Source organism: Lepeophtheirus salmonis, chromosome 3 (genome assembly GCF_016086655.4).
Source record: "Lepeophtheirus salmonis chromosome 3, UVic_Lsal_1.4, whole genome shotgun sequence".
In the NCBI taxonomy this organism is placed as follows: domain Eukaryota; kingdom Metazoa; phylum Arthropoda; class Copepoda; order Siphonostomatoida; family Caligidae; genus Lepeophtheirus; species Lepeophtheirus salmonis.
The window spans coordinates 24,532,176-24,552,538 of NC_052133.2; the positions used below are offsets into that span (position 1 = coordinate 24,532,176).

The 20,363-nt window shown below is 27.7% G+C and overlaps 1 protein-coding gene across 13 annotated transcripts in view; it reads left to right on the top strand.

Moving 5' to 3' along the window:
• Nucleotides 1-20,363, top strand: part of LOC121114753 (uncharacterized) — a 170,333-nt gene that overhangs the window by 120,477 nt on the left and 29,493 nt on the right. For all 13 annotated transcript variants that reach the window (XM_071887205.1, XM_071887208.1, XM_040708805.2 and 10 more), the window contains one exon: nt 4,055-4,320. In XM_071887205.1, coding sequence (XP_071743306.1) covers nt 4,055-4,320 — 266 coding nt within the window. The remainder of the gene's footprint in view (nt 1-4,054; nt 4,321-20,363) is intronic.

A 20,363-nucleotide genomic window follows, 5' to 3' on the forward strand; every position in this document is an offset into this window, starting at 1 on the left:
GACTCCTCTCACTGCCTCAATTGACCCGGCAATCCAGCTGTTGTAAGAGATGGTAAAAAGGTTCTTGTTGAAAGTAATATAAGCCTACATCGGCAAAAAGTAATTCAACGAATATTTGCCTGGTATTTGTTGCTTCGAGATCTTTAATGCAACTGCTATGCGCCACAACTCTTTTGAAAGCTTGAAATCTAAGGATTACAATGTGATGTCATTGGATTAAAAGAGTATATATAAACTATTTTAGTTGTAAAAAGCCCGTTACCTAACTGGAAAGTTTTTTCTAGTCACCATATCTGTATGTACAATAATACTTTCCAATAGTGGAAGAAAATTGTCTTTTATGTTATATTATAATTAACTCTATAACAACGTATAGGTCGTTACAATGTTCGGATTTTTGAAATTATAATCCTTGTCAATTTTGAGAAAAAAAATTCTATTTTTTTTCAAAAATCGTTTAAATCAAAGATTTTTGAGTTATTGGTTAGAAATAAAGATTTTTTAATCAAAATAACTGACTAACTCTTCTTGCTGACGTTTAGAAAATATTTTCTTCATAAAACGTCTCTAAAATTAGATTTTTAATTTTTCTAAATAATTTTTAATTTTACCACTAATCAAATCGAGGAATCGAAAACTCATGTAGCAAATATGACACGAATAGTCTTTTATGGTCTGTAAATGGAAAATAGTTTTCCAGTATTGATTGAATTAAATTTTGATTTTTTATTATTTTTATTCTAAGACTTAACTGCACATCTGGGATATATCTCATATTATTATATTGACTATTGTTATAATATTTCAAACTTGTATTTATCATGTGATTCAAGTTGCTCTCATAAAAAAGTGTTATTCGATATATGAGAAACTAAACATTTCAGAGGTATATTTGAATGAAAAGTTTATGAAGTCAATTGTAGTTTAAAAGGAGAAACCATCAGTTTAATGACGTCATATGAAGTGTCAATATAATCAATTTATCATGTCTGCTGAAGAATAAATTTCTTTTGTTCCAAGTCTGAGACAGATAAAATAACATTCAATTGATAGTGAGTGACATAGACGCTGTGAAAAATTTAATCTCTTGAATAGAATGTGTGCGAGTTCAAGAAGTGGTCGTACCTAGAGAAGTAAATTTACATGTGATATGTAAAATCAAAATATTCCCTAAATTAGATAGATTAAATGTAATAAGTATTATTATTTGTATTTATACCTAATTGATGTAGCTCCATTTGATCAGTAAAGGGAAGGAATTTTTTTGAAACTGATTGTATTTTAGTCTACAAACTTATGCCACTTTTTGATAGGTCAGTATTGTTCCAGAAGGAATAACTAAAGCCAATTCTCCAATTAAAACAAAACTCATATTTAAATGTATTCTAAATTTATCCAAACAATACAGTTATGAGTTAGTAATCCAAAGAACTTGTAAGATGGAAACTACACGAGACTTTTTTTACAACATTGAATTTTATTAATCGTCACGATGATAAAAGTCAACAACAAAATAACAAATAAACATCTGGCTTCTTTTAGTCTATTCCAAGGTATAAGTACATACTTTTAAGACTCATTCAATGTGCAATAATAATAAAAAGTCGTAAATTAAAGACGGATTGACCCAGTCTTAACCCCTTTATGTATTTACTTTGTACATACATAAAAAAAATGTTCGTGACTCGTCGAAAAATAAACAGAACAAAAAAAGTAATTTCAACAACAAGATTTGAACGGTGCGTTTTTTCTTTTCTTTTTCTTCTTTTAATAGTTGATTTGGTCTAAGAAAGAAATACAATATTGGGGCTTTATTTTGCATTATCATCTAAAATAACAGATATATATGTGTGTAATACTTATTAGTTAAAACACTCACTATAAACCTATGTATGTAATTTTTTTTTTAATTAGTTTTCTCAAGAAATAATAATGTATCAGCTTAATCAGCACAATCATCTATCCTTGATAAAGTTGTGCACTAAGTAAAACGCACTGTGACATATCATGAGAAAAAAACCCGGAGATAAATATCAAATATCATATCCTTGCACCATATAAATAAATGAATATCACTCTGTTGTGAAACCATAAAATCATTTTAGCTATTGTAGGCATAGGTAATTTTTTTTTTTTTTTTTTGTAAATAAATGTAAATATTTTTGGGTACTAATGAAAAAAAAAATATATATATATATACATTTATACCAAGTTCCCCCCTCCCCCACTCATATTTCAAAAGTTTTTTAAACCACATATTTTGCAGCTCAAGTAAAGAAAAAAAACACATATTATAATATAATTAGAAAAAAATATATAAATGAACCTTTAACTTTTATACTTAATTATTTTTTACTCTTTTAACCATTTCTTTACTTTTTCCAAAAAAATACTCGTGCATGTATTTAATTTTAGGAAAAACTTAGAATTTTATATTTTCGTATATTAGTAGAGTATATACATATATATTTTTATTTATTAATATCATGTTTTATTCCTTGAATTAATAATTTGATATTATATCCAGAAACAAAATGTACTCATATTGAAATTCTATGGTGATATTAAGGTAGAAATAATCAAGTGCCTTTACACTTTAATTGCAATGAATTGCAACTTTATGAATGTGTTTAAATTACTAGACAAATTACTTTAAAGTAAGTTTCACATAACACCCTCTAAGACCTCGCAAAATAAAGTTGTTTTTATAGGCTTAACAAAGAATACGTAGCACATGTAATTGAAATATTCATATCTCATCTTGAATATTTTAAGATGTATTTTGTACATTAAGATCTGTAGCAAAGTATACATAAAAATTAAAGCGTTTTATTGCAAATAACATATATTAAAAATATTCCCATTAATAAGGATAATTAATATGCACAAAGGTTGCGTGGTGTTGTTGTTCAGGCTCTCCATTTGAATAAACAATTTTAATTTCAAAACAATAAAGAATAAAATTTTAGAGAAACGCTTGTCATTTTTACAATCTTATAAAGTTTCTTTTCAAAACAATGGCATTCAAACTATATCACGAAACAACTTGTGCTATACTTTTTTTTTTCAGCAATCCTTATCTCAATTCTTACGTCTTATTAGTATCTTAAATGTTAATTTCTTGAATTTAAATGATATTTTGTTAGTAAGTAACATATTTCTACTATTAAATAATAAATAATTGCTCCATACTTGGGAATAATAATGTCATCATTGTACTACTAATTTCAATCTCTTATATTACTTGGATTTTTAAAAGAATGGTTGAGATATAGAATAAATATACTTATGTACTTGTGGCACACTTACACATTTGTCTAGATCATTACTGGTTAGGCAAACTCGTGTCATTAAAAATATGGTTGTATTTTGACATTTTAAAATTTTGCAAAAATCAGAGAAGGGGAAATATGGAACGATGTCGTTCAATGGACAACGCACTCCGGAGAATGTATTCTCTTGAACTTAATGTGCGTAGGTTGGATACTCGGTCGATCCTAGAGAAGGAAAAATACTTGATATATATAGACTTCAAAAAATGTAGGTTTATTAATTGTTTAGAAAATCTTTAAAATGTTCATTTTTGATTTAAAATTTACACTATCTTTATTTGAAAACCAATTTTTGGCAGCACATAGATTTTTTGAATACTTCATATTTGAGCGACACTTATTCATATCCCAAAACTAATTATAGTTTTTGCTCAATTCTTGTTAGTATAACATATGTATGTTATTTTATGGAACTGATTATTCATGCTTTGATTTTATATTTCGTTCCAAACATATACCTACTTATAAAAAGAAATGCTCAAACCCACTAAATATATGTCATTCAAAAAATTTATACCTACATGATATTTATATTAAGTAGGTATGACATCCGAAAACTTTTCTATCGTTTCATCTCACAACATATTGTTTTTTTCTTTATTATAAACGTGGCATTTTAATTTTTTTACTTTTTTCTTCAAAAACATCTTTGATCTTCTTTTAATTTTACATGCAAAAAATAAACAAATATTTATATTTTTTTTTTTCCTTTTCTTTTGTAGACTCCAGACTCTATTCAGAACGAGCTCCTCTTTCACATCACCAACACCACCATCATCATCATCCAAGTAGTAGTCAAAGTCATGAAGATCTCAAAAAGACTTGGTGGAAACGAATCACAAAGAAATATGTTCTTCTCTGCATTCTTTGTGGAGGGGTCTGCATTCTTCTTGGTGTCCTTTTTGGAGTCATTTTCTTTTTACTACGTCATTACACCTCATCACTTCACTACTTTCAAACTCTGCCAACATATATTCCTTCAATTATGGTAGGGCATTCCTTTATTTACAAAATACACAATGCAGAATTTTCACCTCACGTCATCATTTTAAAACTCAACCCTGACATATTGCAGTTTTTTAATAAGATTTGTAATTAAATTCATAGAATGTTAACAACGGTTTAGAACCTTTATTTTATTTATGAAATTTAATTTGTCTTCAAATACAAAAACTATTGTTTCCCATTTCTTTCATTGTGACTGTGATTTTTGTGCTACCTTTAGTTTGCTTTTGTGATGACGGGCCATATATGCGAGGAACAAGCATACAATAAATTATAATTATTTTTCTCAAAATTGAATACCCTAAAAATTCGTGCTCTACAATTTGTATTATGGCTATTTTTACATTAACAATCTATACAGGAATTAGTTTCTTCGGGCTTTTAATCTGAAAAATATCCCTATAAATAGGAGTTCGGAAAATATTTATTCATCGTCACATTTAAAGCCTAATTTGACACTAAAGGAAGTGAATCAATTAAGTACATAATGGATTCAAAATAAAATATGGAAATTTATTAGTTATATATGGGGTGTCAATATAAAAACAATCTTGAGCAAAAATTCAGAGAACACCCAAATTTATTATTTTACTTCATATATGTATATTTACAGCCAAATATTTAATAGATATATTTGAGTCAATTGTAGAATTTGTACTCAAATTTTTGTGGCATAAGTTAATATACCCAAGAATTTTGCTTATAATTTAGTATCTTCATTTGATGCATTAAACGTATGGGGACTTTTTTATAACTATTACAATAATATTTATCAACTTATTATTCAATCTGTATGAGAATTAGTTTTGGCTACTTCAAATGCAACTTTTGGTGTCTACAATAGGTCAATAAGAATAACTTGTTCATAAAAATTCACGATTATTATTCGTCGACGAATACAAAAAGTTATACATACTTAACTTTGACACAATGCACTCTAGCTTGCTTTTGTGTTGACGGGTTAAGTATGTCAAGAGCTATTTTGAGGTTCATACTTAAAGCTGAATTTTGTATATTTCAATATACCGCTTGTTACTTTATTATTGAGTAAAAAAGATAAATTTTATTATAAACATTTTGCTACTCTTCATCTATTTCCTTAATAAGTTTGTTAAAAAGCTATCTTTATCCTTTATGTTTAAATCCTGATAAATATATTGAATCGTTTAAACTACTACTTTTATTCAATTATTTTTGTAAAATGTATATAAATTGAAAGTAAAGATTTTTTTTATCTATGCCTTCCTTGTCAAAGTCAAAATCTTGTAATTCAAACGTGTAATGATATTAAATTTCTATTTTTTTACGCAATTTATTCTATACTTGTAACATAAATACGTGGATTTAAGTAATCTTCGAATAGGATTTACTTATGCATTGTCATTTCGTACTTTTTTATATACTAAAAACATAAAACTTTTTATATTGGAAATTATTCTTTTGTTCCATTGCTATATAATTATTGATTTTACAAATCTCTTTTAACAGGTATTAACTTAGCTTTTTTAATACACACTATAGAATAATACCAATATATTTATTATAATTAACTACACTTTCATATTTTGAGTATGACAATAATTAGCAAGCCATTTGCTTAATGGCTCCTATTAATGACAGAAAATTTTGTAATATAGTGAGTTAATAAAGTATTATAAGCTCTTCATTTGTTTAAGAAAGGGAGATGGAGTAAATTACTTCTCTTTAAGGGTAATGTGCCACAGAAATAGTTTTATTTTTAACACTTTACGAACCAATGGGAGAAACCCACCCATGAAATGTTTGCAAAGCAAAAACTTTAATATGCCAAAACTAAGAATTTCGATTGATAAGTGTTTTGAAAATTTACAATAAAAGCCTTTCTGTCAAATCAAAAATTCTGAGGATTTTTATGAGAAAAATATCGGGTCAATTTTAAATAACACCAAACAAATTAATTTTTTGTGCAATCACGACTCAAAAACTCGGAAAGACATAGGTAGAAAATGTCAATGTTACTCTGCGTAATTAAGATCCAATCAAAAGAAAAAAAAGAGCAGTGCCAAGTATATATAGACCCTTATTTTATAATATAACAAAGTATTGGTCCAGGAACAAAGTATTAAATTCATTTTAAATATTGATAGTTATTGTCATCAAGAATATGTAGATATTTATAACATGGTATATAGAATGTAATATACATTTTTTTATAGGGAAAAAATGTACAAAAATCTGCCAAGCTTAAATTCACATATCTTTTTTATGAGTAATTGAATAAATTAAATTCGAAATATTAAAATATCTAACTCTAATGCATGTCGAATCAATACTTTTTAAAATATATTGTGACCTCATTAACAGTTAAACGCACAACTGCCTCCTTTGCCTATAACAAATCCCAGTTGCCCCCTCCAGATTTTTTTAAGCACCCCATTCTAACTGCGTTCCTAATTTATTACCCTTATATAACTTTCAGTGCCTGAACTCTAAATGCAGGAAAAATTCAGTATCCTGAACTCAATGTTGATTTTTAAAGTAGTTGTATCAGTTATATGTGACTCTATGGGCTTAACTAATTTATATCTTACCTGAATTAGAAAATCTGTCAGACCCAAACTATGTTTTATATCTTTACGTGGTTCTCATTTATTCTAAGGAATCAATATTTTTTTATGTGTAAGTTCTGATTGAAAAAAATGTTTTAAGTCATCATATCATCTTAATTGATTCTGTTGAACACTTGAATATTCTTTGACCTATCACCAGAAATGTAAACAGACAAAATCTACTTCTCTTTATGGATTTTTGAAAGATAAATTCTTTTGAGGGATATTTTTTGTAAAGAAGTATACAATATGGAATAGGACAACGTCCTTAGCATAACCATATACATATATAAAGTTATTTATATATCTACCTGTTGTTCAAAATGTTGGCTTTTTTTGGTTCTGTGTTTCTAGGTCAAGTAGAAAGTACTTGTTATTATTTTTTTCCCAAATTAAAAAAAAAAATATGATCAAATACGGTCATTATTTTAATAATCACTGGTTTATTCAAATTTTGGACGCATAAGCATACTTTGAGTATATTTTATTTATTATTCATATACGTACATAAAAGGAAAAAAAAGGATTGTATCAAATCTTTGTAAATATGAAAAGTATCTCAACAGCTTATTTGCATACATTGTATATATTATTTCAGTAGATATTTGCTTCATTGTGATATAAATATCACTTATTTGTTGAACATACAAATACTCGTATATGTATACATATACCTACATAAATATAAATGTAAGTGCGTTTTGCTTTCGAGATGTTTAGATGAATGCACTTCAATGATCTTTGTATCCATTTTTGAACAAATAAATTCCTAAATAGATATATTTGATGTAAAACTTTCGTACGTCAACAATAAAACTATCTTGAACAAAAAAATAAGAAAATGAGAAAATATCCACATTTTTTTAAGTTCATAAGTACATACAGTCAAATAAATCATAGAAATATTTGAGTCTATTATAGGCTTTGTATTCAAACTTGTAGAATGAGTTATAATACACAAAAATGTTACTTATAAGACTTAAAACCTTCATTTTGTCTTAAAAACTTGCATTGCCTTTGATACGGCCATTCAAACCAAATCTATAGGTTTTTCATTATTTTATTGTGACAATCAATTTTGGGAATTTCAAGTCCAATTTACGGGGGCCTCCATCCAAATGGTTAATACGAATAATTTGTTTAAATAATAATACATAAGAATCGAAATCACAAATTAAACATTATTTTCCTGTTGCCTATTCCAGAAAAAATCTCGATTCCGATTAATCGGGTCCCATGCCTACTATAAACTACTTGTCCTATGAAAAACAAAAAAATAACACTGATGATTGTTTAGGGAGCTCTACATATAAATCCAAGTTGGACTCAAGTCAAGGGTTAAGTCTGGAAAATTTTATTCCCCTCTGCTAAAAGCAGCTAATTTTCATAAATCTCCTATACCTTGGTATTTAAAGACTTTACTTCAGACTCCCTTAGAACATAATGCAAAGAAAATTTGTCAAAATTATATTGATCTTCTTGACTTGCCGCAAAAATGGGAAAAAGTAATAATGGAGTCTCTCACTTTTGTCAAGGAAGATATGAAATTTACGTCTCAGTTCCAAATTTCGACAGGCTGTAATTACTTCAACTCTCCCTGTAGGGACTGTGGAAATTTTTTAACTCAGTCCTCCATGCCTTTGCAAGATGCCCGGCATTATCTGGTCTTCGATATTTCTTCGATTTGAATATTGGTCTTTTTAATTTGAGTGACTACCTCCCCCAGACCTCGTTTGCCTACATTCTTTTTGGAATACTCAAATGGAAGGAAAAGGCAACACCAGGTACTAGGGCTGCCTGCTTTACTTTAGACAGCGCTAAAGCATATATAGCTAGCTGCCCTACTTCTGAGTCTCCAATAAGCTTTCACTCTCTGAGGAAAATTTTCCTTGCATCTTCAGCAAGATATGCAGCCTTTTCCTTAAGGATCCCCTGTTACGAGGATAGAGAATGACATTGTTCAATTTTTCCCACAATGGTCCTGTAAGTTCTGCTCGACCCTTAAATGTTTAGTAAGAAGATACCTGATGATGAGGACAAGAACATTGAAGGCATAGTTGTTGTTTGTTTGTCTGTTTTAATTTTATCCTTTCATATTTTGTAGGGGTAGACATTAGCATAATTTTATATAGTCTGTCAAAAACATACGATGTTAATATTGAAGGGTTGGGCTTTGATCTAGGGGGTTAATTTTTAACTATAACGTTTATTCATGATTAATTTTATCGCAATCCCTCTTGATGTATTTTATTATTATTTTAATCTTTATATTATTGTATTAAATTTTAAATTTCAATAAAAGCCCAAATTAATAAAAAAAAAAAAAAAAAAAGTTGGACTCAGAGAAAAATTGGAGATCGGTATTCAAGTAATTTCTCCCCAAAATCCTAGCTAGACGCTGGCGGCTAATCTAATTAAATGTAATGAAATCTCAGCGGCTCTCCTTCCAAACATTCATCGTATTGTCCGAGTTACAAAACAAAAAATTTGTTTTTCTGTATATACATACACAGAAAGTGCTTATAATTTACAACTCTAAATAAATAAATATAGTGTGAGAAAGAAAGACAGAAAAAGAGTATGAGTTAATCTGAAGTGTCACGTATATCTAGTTATTGTCGTTTTTCTTTTACCTTGTGGGTGTCCTATTTTCTCCATCATGAGGCAAGTTTTTTATACATTTTTTTTAGTCGATTACTATTTTTTCTCAAGGGGACAACGAATAAAAAAAAATCTCTCTTTAGACTGTTATAATGACCAATATAAGTGTTAGTTGTTTGTACATAAAATAAGCGAGTTTTTTTATGCTTATATGAAATGTTTATCTTGAAGAAAAATATTTCACATTTTCAAATGTGAAATATTTTTCCCTTGTACATACAATCACGAAGTCAACCCGTTATAAACAATATTTGCTTAAAGTCTACATTGTGCGGAACAAATAAAGCAATATAAAAAGAGAGATTTATGTATGTATATAAGAACTGCCTAGAGGCTTTGTTGTCTACATAAATAAATAATACTCATTTGAATTCATAGAAACAAATGTGTGTATGTTACAAGGTATTGATATATATCTTGAGAGACACCGCCTCTTACATATGGTTATGTTTCTGATGGGAAATAATGACTTTTGAGGGGATGCACAAAAAAAAAAAAATTAGAATCAATAGGGAAGCCAACATTATTTTTATTATAATCATCATCATATTCTGATATGAAAAAAACAAAAAAACAAAAAAACTTTCTATGGGGGAGACAGAGTGGTTAAAACATGGAGAAGTCCGTAAATCTTGGCAACGGGTCTAAACAACCTACCTAACAGAGTTAAAGGAAGCCACCTTTTTTATAATAAACAATAATAATAGATACAGGATGGTTTCTTTTATAAATATATATTTATCTAATAAAACATGAGTGGATTAGTAAAGGTAGAAGCTATAGACACATATATGCTATATACACTTCTTGGCCCGTCCGAAGATAATAATAGTCTTTTTTTATATATAACATATACAGACCTATATTTAGATAGACAATGTCTAATATCTTAAATTAAAATTATTAATTTTACTTTTCTAAATGAAAGTTCTTTTTTTATTTTGTTGCTACTCCTTGGTAACGCACGTGCAAAAACTATCAAAAGATATATCTATGCAATTTGTGTGTGTGTCGAAAAAAAGTTGTTAATTAGTTCTATTTTGATTCTTTCTTTTGAACATAATGTATCAAGTTATATTTTGTATTTGTAGCTTTTCAACTCCGCAACGTAACTTTTGTGAATGAGATACCTGAGCCTTATTCTTAGAAACGAGTCAAATGTAACAGTATTGCTATTAATATTGGACGTGAAAAAAATGGATATCTAGAACTAACCAAAATGTTTAACATTGGCCTTGTTCTATAAAAAACTATGCTCTTCTGAAAAAAGTGTATTTAATATTATACTTTTTAAAGGTATTTTATTGGTAGCTTATCAATTTTTTACAAATACATTTTACTCACCAGATGAAATTCCTGTTCTTTAAAAGAATACTTGCGTATAAATGTGTACCTTAATTCTTTTTTAATAAAAAATTGAGGATGTGATTATTACTACTTGGACTACATATATGATGTTGTTCGTATTTTGAGGTTATCCTACATAAAAGTAACTCAAATCTATTAATATTGGGATATATAGTTTTTCATTTTTGTACAAAACTTTCCTAACTTTCAACCATAAATTAAGAGAGAAAAAGTTTAATGTAATCTTGTTTAGAAAATAGCTAGTTATATTATCTCTCTCACAAAAAAATAAATAAAAATACAAGAAAAAATAAATAATTTTGAACCTTAATCTTAATGAATTTTCTCTTCATATACATAACAACAACGCCTTCCCAAATTTGGATTGGTCATTGAAGATCTAAAAAAATGTTCCAAAAATATATAAAATGAAATTATATCTTATTGATAAAGTGTATTTATCGAATATTTTGATAAGATGATGAGAAGATGATAAGGCCGATTAAAGAAGTGAAACATTTTTTAACCGAATATGGATTAAAACGACAATAACAAAATTCAAAGATGTTTTTCTTTCTTTTCTAACTATGTGTTCATATGTAAAAAAATATCTTATGAATGTTAAGAATGAAGTCTTAGTAGGTACTTTTCATACATAAAGTAGTAAAATATATAGGTTTAAACTAGTGTATAATTTTTTTTAGGTAGTTGGCGATCTGAACCGTTTTAATTATATTATTAGAAACTGTTATTAGTATTATTTTTTTTCATTTAAATGTATGATTGTTTTATCTTGGGTCGATTTTCTGTATCAAATTTTTTTTGATAAAGATAACTGCTGTAAAGTTTTAAATTACGAAATCAACACTAATTATGAAGAACTAAGTTTGTTCCATTTATGGAACAACATGTGCATATAAAACGACATAAATCGTCGTACAGTACACGATTAAAATTATCAAAAAACAGATATATTGATTCTTCAATTGGTATGGATTTTTTTTTCCGTCATAGTGCATTAAAATTAATTGATGACAGTACTCTAAATCGGATTACAATCTATTGTATATGAATAATAAAGAACTGTACTTTCCACATTTCAATATTTGGTATCGTAAATGATTAAGCCCGATGCCTCTCAAAATTATAAGTGCTCATTCCCAACACTATATGACATCTATCGATATTCTGATTTATATAATTATTTGTTCAATATTTATCCATTATAAATTAGTTATGTCCCGACAATGGGACCTCATGTTTTTAAACTCATGAATGACAGAGAACATATAGCAATTAATAAATAATTAACAGTTGGGGGAAAAAAATAATAGAGAAAACTATCTACTAAGTTTTTTTTCAAATTTTTCTTATCTCTTTTGATAGTCGAAATTGCAGATAGTTGAAATGGTTTGTTGTGTCTGCTGACAGAGATAGCTAAATAAAAGTAGTATTAATTCCTCAAGAATATTTTTTTATTTTTAAAATAAAAAGGAACGAATAATTCACAATACCACATATCTTGCAGATCACCTTCTTGAGCTTTAAAAAAAATCTACAGTTTTCACATCTGTAGTTTTAAGTATAAGTACCTGCAAGTAATGGAGAGGAGTTTTGTCTTTATTTTTTCTCTATCATCGCTGTTTTTAGCTAATCTAATGAAAAATCATACTCGTTAGAGTTAAGCTGCTTTCTTTCTAATCATTTTCTAATTATCAGGGCTATCCTGACATTTTTTGGCTTATTTTTTTTAACATACCAACAGGGGATATTTCATACAAATCTACATATATATTTCAAAACCCAATATCTTATTTAGTTTCTTCATACATAAGTGCTTACTAGGATTTCTCTTTTCCCTGAATTTTTTTAAGTGGGATCCTGGAAAATAATTTTGTAAACTATAGGATACTATTAATAAATAATAATAACTATGTAATTTAAGTATTTCTTAAATATATATTTAAGAATAAATAATTAATTTCACTCTAGTCTTACCCATAATATATTCTCAATTTTTATTATAAAAACTAATAGTGGCCTAGTTGGTTTTTAGAACTCCTGGGTCCCGTTCTTTGTAACTCAATAACTAAATCCGACTTCTAATACAAAATAATTAATTAGTAAGTGATGAAAAAGCTAATTTTTGCTGGATTATATATAATTAAATTCCTGTAAATTTCTCGTAGGTGTAAAAAAAAGTGAAGTTGTTAAATGAACTTTATCTCTGATGTGAATGTCCATACATGTATGTAAACTTTAATTAAGATTACTCATCATTTCCCCCTCCCCTTCTCCTTTTTCAAACTACTTACAAACATGTATGTATTTTTCTTCATCTTCTTGGCATATTCAATTAAATATTTGGTTTTTTTTCTTCTCTTGTTTGAAAAATCACTACGTGGGCTTAAAAAAATTTCCCTACCATCATTTTCTCTTCCTTAACCCTTTCGTTTATATACACTATATATTTCTTATAATCTCTCCCTCCTTATCATGACATCCATTCCAACCATCTAACTAATTACATTTTACAACCAATTATTACTCGGTTGAACTAACACACATACATATTATGTAATGTATATCTTGTAACAAATGCTATAATTATTTAAAAAAAAAAGTGATTGGAAATTATATATTCAATTGATATTGAAGGATAAAATATCAGAATCTGATAATTCTTTATCTGACAAATTTTTTTTTTTTTTGCTAATTATTACTATACCTACTTTTTTTTAATTATGAGGAAGTTCTATGAATACAATTATCTTAGGAAAAACAAATATTATAGTTTATTGGATTTTCTCCTACAAGTTTACCCATTTAAATTATGTATAATTTAAAGTAAATAATTTAGTCCTATAGACCTATATTCCTCCATAATAGGGATATAGTGGCTCCACATTTAGGTATATCCTCCATTTTCCTCCTAAATCTTAACGATGCGTTCCAGTCGGATTTAAAAGTGCTCCCATACTAGAACAATCCACTTTTTTAAATGAGGTCATCATTGATATCAGTCAATGATGTAATCATCTATTGATTACGACTATCCAGGCTCCAGTGTTTATAACAATAATAAATACTTCGATTAGGCCTAAATAAAAAATAATGGCAACTATTCCCGTTTCATTGAAGAATCTTAATATTTTAATTTACTAAATCAATGGGTTATCTGAGGTAAATTAATATAACATTTTGTTGAAATGAGGGCATTCTAAAAAATCAGACGTATTTTCAAGCTCTGATAACATGGACTAGATGCTGGATGGGACCGATTGACATCCCATCTAAGAAGGCACGCAGGCATATTACATACACGTCTACCTAACATTTTAATGCTGCCTTATTCAAACTACATAGTTTACGTTCCGTAAACCCCTGTTTGAAGTGTTGAGACTATATATATATTCGATACAAGTTTTAATGGATTTTGATGATAGTATTATTATCATAGAAATTATTTATATCTTCAATGTATCATATCTTTAACGAATGATTAATTGTATTGAAACCATTATTTTATTTATTTAACTATTTGCATCATACCTGTAATTCATGCACTAATACAGACTATTGGTAATGGGAATACCTTTGCTGGGTATCTAACCCTTTCACGCCCACTCGGTAAATAAATGGTTTTGACACTATAATATGACTTGTTCATTTCTAATTAAAAGGAATCATACTCTTAAAAATTTGAGTTGACGGTTAGAAGTATACATTTTTGTATTTGTGATTTTTCAAAAGACTTGCTGTTTTATCACTCGTTCGTAAGTCATAAGTAAGAAATTCACATTTATTAATTACATATGTATTTTTAGTAGTAGTTAGTGCTACGTTTGTCCTTATTTATTCGGTCCAGTCCAGTCTTATAAACGGTCTTATCGGTCCTTAGGACTGTGATCTTTGGAGCCGGTCCTTAACTGTCAGCCCTTGGAATTTTTCCAAAACATGTCGGTTGTTCATTGAGCCATATGAGATATGTATTAAGATCATTGCGCATATCTTGGAAAAAATATTTATTTTTCATCATAATGCAATATAAAACAATCAAATTATATTTTTACTTAGTTATTGATTCTGTCAGATAACATAACTATTAAAAAATAAAAATAATGACGTCACGAGGGATCGATTTTACCTTCTTCAAGGACCGTAAAGTTGAAATGAACTTAATGGGACCGGACTGGAAGGACCGATACTCCACTTATAGAAGCAACGGAGTTTTTGAGGCAAAAAGTATCAAACTACTCCAATCAAGGATTTGAAACCTTATGTATAAAGGATGGATGTGGTTATAATGTTTGATATCCTGTTGGTAGTTAGATATTTAGGATATCAGAGCACATCCCTTTCCCTGGATAGAAAGGAACAGGAAAGTAGTAAACAAATAGTAGGGGTTATTTGCCTTACCATTAGTAAATGGCTCGTATACGTATGTTTACATACATACATATCTTTTTGGTTTTCCCTGATTACCATCCTACTCATCAAGTTTGTCATAGTTGATAATGTTTCCTAAATAAGAAAGAGAGTGGAGCACAAAAGCAAACAAAAACAGTAAGAAAAGTGATAGTAGCACCTGTCTTGTTAATTTGATTTCAATTAAGAAAAAAATACAGGAAAGAAATGCTCAAGAAGCAAGAAAAAGAATATGATTGGGATCAATGTCCTTTGAAAAGGGGTGATCTGCTCTCTCTCTCTCTTTATATGTTTCTTTCAAAACCTGAAGGGCTTTTCCACTCCTTAATAGTCTTTTACAACTACATACATACACATTATGGAGAGAAATAAATTTTTTGACTGGCATTTTATCAAAGGGGGAAGGATTTTTTTTTGTTGGTTATCTCATTCAATAGTATGTCAAGTGTTTTGCATTAAGTTTCAAATCCCCTATCTTATAAATATAGCTTCAATAGTTTTATGATGTCCTTCGATCATTTGATTCATCCCTGATTTTATTGTAATTGTGTACTATTGTTTCTAATTACTTAGAAACAATACAATATTCTCTTTGTAAAAAAAAACTTGTAAAGTTCAGATATGGGGTCACACAAACTGGTTGGCAAACTTTCTGGGCTTTACTCCCTTGCAGAGCAACATCAGGATGCTATTTTGATTTTTTTAATCCATGATTTAAATTAAAAAAATATTTCAAAAAATTATTCGCAAATTTTCTTAATAAAATCATAAAACCTTGGTACAAATTTCAAACTTATAACTTTATTCCTTACTCTCTATTTTAAATGGCCTCTACAAGTTAGACTGACCTCAAGCGATTTTTAGTAAATTATTTTTTTGTGTAACACTTATTTTATTTTTTCCTCTGCACTGTCGCGTTTTTTTTTTTTTTATGTTTTTGTCTTTTATGCTTTAATATTTGCATTATAAATGCATTGCTATTATTAAGAACGATAATTTTTATGTTTTATAAAAAAAGTTGACCTTTATAGACTTTGTTTATCGCTGCCGGTTGAAATAAATAAAATAATATGATAAAATTTATACTATTTGGGTGTAACTTTGTTTGATACATTCTATGAGATATGTAATTAAATATAATAACAGATTTTTTCTATCATCTATCATAACACAATTTGGAACAAGTTATAGCAATCATCGTTTGTTACTTTTGTAGAATTTTTTTTTTTTTCTTCCTCTTTAAGGGATGATGATTTGAAGAAACAAATTTGTTTGAAAGTCGGTAGGAAGTAGAAGATATCCCTTTCATTAAAGTCTCATGGGTCTACTTTTAACTCTTACCTAACTCCCAATACTAACTTTCATTTGATTGTTTTTAAAAGAAAAACTTTTCCCTCCTATATTCATTTCAACTTTTTGGTAAATTAAAAAAAAAAAAAAATCCCTCTTTCATAAAATAAAAGTTTAATTTATTTGTTAAAAGGTTTATCGAAGTGGATCTATGGATCCATATATTCATTTGCCTCTTGAATAAATCAATAATACATGGGTATGTTTTTTTATCATAATAATAATCATACAACTAAAAAAAAATAAGGAGGTGCATTGCCTATTTCTTTGCTCCTTCTTTCCTTATCCTCCTCTATATGTGTACGTCATTTATGATAATTCCCTTACTGATAATTTAAGTTTATTGTTCTTCAAAGGATAGACCTCGTTAAGATACTAATAATAAAAACAATAAAAAACAATTTGTTCTGAAAAAGTATAATAACACAAAAGTTTTTCTTGTGCTTTTCCTTCTTCATATCCTACATAAAAATATACAAAATAACAAAGTTTTATTTTTATATTCTTATTAGACCACTTCTCATGTGTTATTTTTCATTCTGAGCTTACATACATAAAAAATGTAAATATATACTTGTACACATATATATGTATGAAAGCAAGCAGTCTTTGTTGTAACTTAAGATATTCTTAAGCTATAGAACTGAAAGAAAAATGATACACAAACAAAGCAAAAATTTTATATGAGTCTGCTATTACATACATACTCCAGTCGTCATTTTTCCTTTTACTTCTGACATCTCATTAAAAAGCAAGGCACAGCCTAATATAAATTTATGGATTTATAATTATCTAGTATTTTGAACAAATGGGGATGAGAGTGCATCTAATGGACAAAGTTACCCAATCCTAACTTGCCAAAATTGTTCATTTTGCCTCAAGAACAAATTGTGCAAAATATAATATAAATTTATCTATGGCAAAGAGTTCTACACATTGCCCTAGATTGAAGGATACTTTTGTAATATAAAATAACACAAGGGAACGGATAAAGAACATTTAATCGCATAAAAATTGTTATACTGATTACTAATCTGTAATTAGTTTTTTCCCATCAAATCTGATTCTTGACTATTTTCTCTTTTTTTAGGTTTGAGCTAATTAAAACTAATTACATTATTACAAACAGATAAAAAAATAGATATGATTTTAATATACAACTTTGATGTAAATTTGTATATATATAGTGTGTCAACATAAAAAAGTATATCTAATCTTTAAATTGTCCCCGATATGGCAATCAAATAAAATCTATCAATTTCTCATTCTTTTATTTTGACAATTAATTTTGGCTAATTTAAGTGCAATTTGCGTGTATAAGGTCAGTAAGAATAATTTCTGTATAGAAATTGATGACAATTTATCTCAGAATTCAAATGTAGTACACACTAAATTTATTAAAAAAATCATTCTAGCTTGCTTTTGTGTTTATGGGCCACATATATATAGTTGGGATTTTAATGCCCTAGAATAAGTGTCTGTTGTAAATTTCATCAATATCTAATATTGCCAATCGACTGATACTCGAGGAATAGGACTCTTGACAACATAAATGTATTTTATTTTAGACTTCCCAATCCACTGTTATAAAAATTAAAATCTTTACTTTTTACAAATTTTTAATATAACTTCAATCATTTGAATTATTGATTATTATGCTATCAGTTGATATAGTAGATTAATGTTGAACAATCCTTCATTGAGGATACATTTGAGATATCGTAATGCTCAGACCTTCCCTCTCTATATTTTCTATTAAAACAACCTACTCTTCCCCTTACAATTTACAATATTTAGGCAGTGACACTCTTAACCTATAGTTTAAATATACTAACTGCGCCTCTGTAGCAAAGCAGTAATAATAATATTTGACTTAAAAAATATACTTTAATAACATGAGTAGAACAATTTTCAATCTACAAAATACGGAAGAATATTATTATTAAAAGCAAAAATATAGCCTCTTAAAAAAAATCAACTCCCTTATATTCTATCATTGTCAAATTCTATTAAACAGATTAATTCTTCTAAAAGAAAAAAATAAACTTGTTTAAACTTACATTTGTACTTTCTGTTTATACCTACATAAAGAAGTAAAACTGTTTGCAATCCAGATATATATTATATAAAATGATAATCAAATAATGTCAAACTGAGTAAGAAACATGTACATCACTGTTGCTTATTCTTAGTTGGTTTTACAAGAACTTGTAATCCTATTTTGTGGTTTTTACAAGTATAACATATAAATAAGTAAATGATCGATAAGATACTACTATTTTAGAAACCTAATCTCTGATATGATTCTAAGAATAATAGTATTAAAAAGTTTACCGATGATTAATTCTACAAAAATATTTTTTTTCCAAGACTTATTTTTGAAGTTTTTATTTAATAAAGAAGAAATAACATAATGCAGCTTAAAGATAAATTAATCAATCACTGATTATATTATATTAACAATAGTATATACATTAAATAAAAAAAAGACTTCATCAAAAAATGCCCATTATAACTATATAAATAATAATGCCTATGGTTGTTTAAGAAAAAAATTATCTATATTTTTAAACCCAAAAATTAAAGTGACTATTATTTATTTTATATTTATATAGGTATATGTGTATCTACAAGGATATGTTTTTTTTTATTTCTAATTTTTAAAGACTGGTGGTTATTTTATCAGTTTCATCACTTTATATTTGGTCGTTTTTAAATATGACTACAGGAGATTTTTACATTTGCAATATATGCAATTTTATAAGTAAACTAACCACTTTAAACGTTGTATACTTTTATTTGACTCATGATTAGAATTATTGCACTTTTTTTAATAAATAAAATAAATTCAAATATTATAAAAAATAAAGCAGAATTCAAGAGATACCATCGATTGTATGTAAAGATACGAGATTGAAGAATGTTTTAGGAGAACAGCTTAGCTGTCATGACATTTCATTAGATCAACTAAAACTAGCTGTGATAAGGGGGATGGGGGAGGCGGAAATTAAGAAGAACATAGGTTAAAATTACTTTGATGTCGATCCTCAATTCTAATCTGAGTCCAACAATGACTTAAAGATATAAATCTACAACAAATCCTCAGGGTTACTATCCCTCTTTTCAAAACAGTAGGACAACCCTACCTAGAGCAATGAAAGTTTAGAAAAATAAGTACTTAAAACTATTTAAATGTGTGTGTTGCATAACTAATCTGCGAGAATTGATAGTTATGTATTTCAATAAATTATGTACCGAATAGGAAATGATCGTTCCTTGTTTAAAGACCGATCTACATACATCGGGATATCACTGATAATTGTTTATGAATATGAATTTTGCAAAAGAGTTAGCCTTCCGTAATAATTAATTACATATGACTACCAATAATTTATTCTATATTAATCACAAAAATATGTTCTAATGTTTTTCATAAAATTCATAGTGATCAAAATATGATTTAAATAATACTATACAACTCATTCCTGAATTCAGTTGTTTTATGGAAGAAATATCAAATGTTGAGATAAGTAGTAGCAGATTAATGCGACCCTTAACCCATATTTCTATACCCTTGTACTTAAACATAACTGCCCTTTCCATCTCTTAAACATTATCTTCCTTCCAAACATTTATCGCAAATAGGCAATTG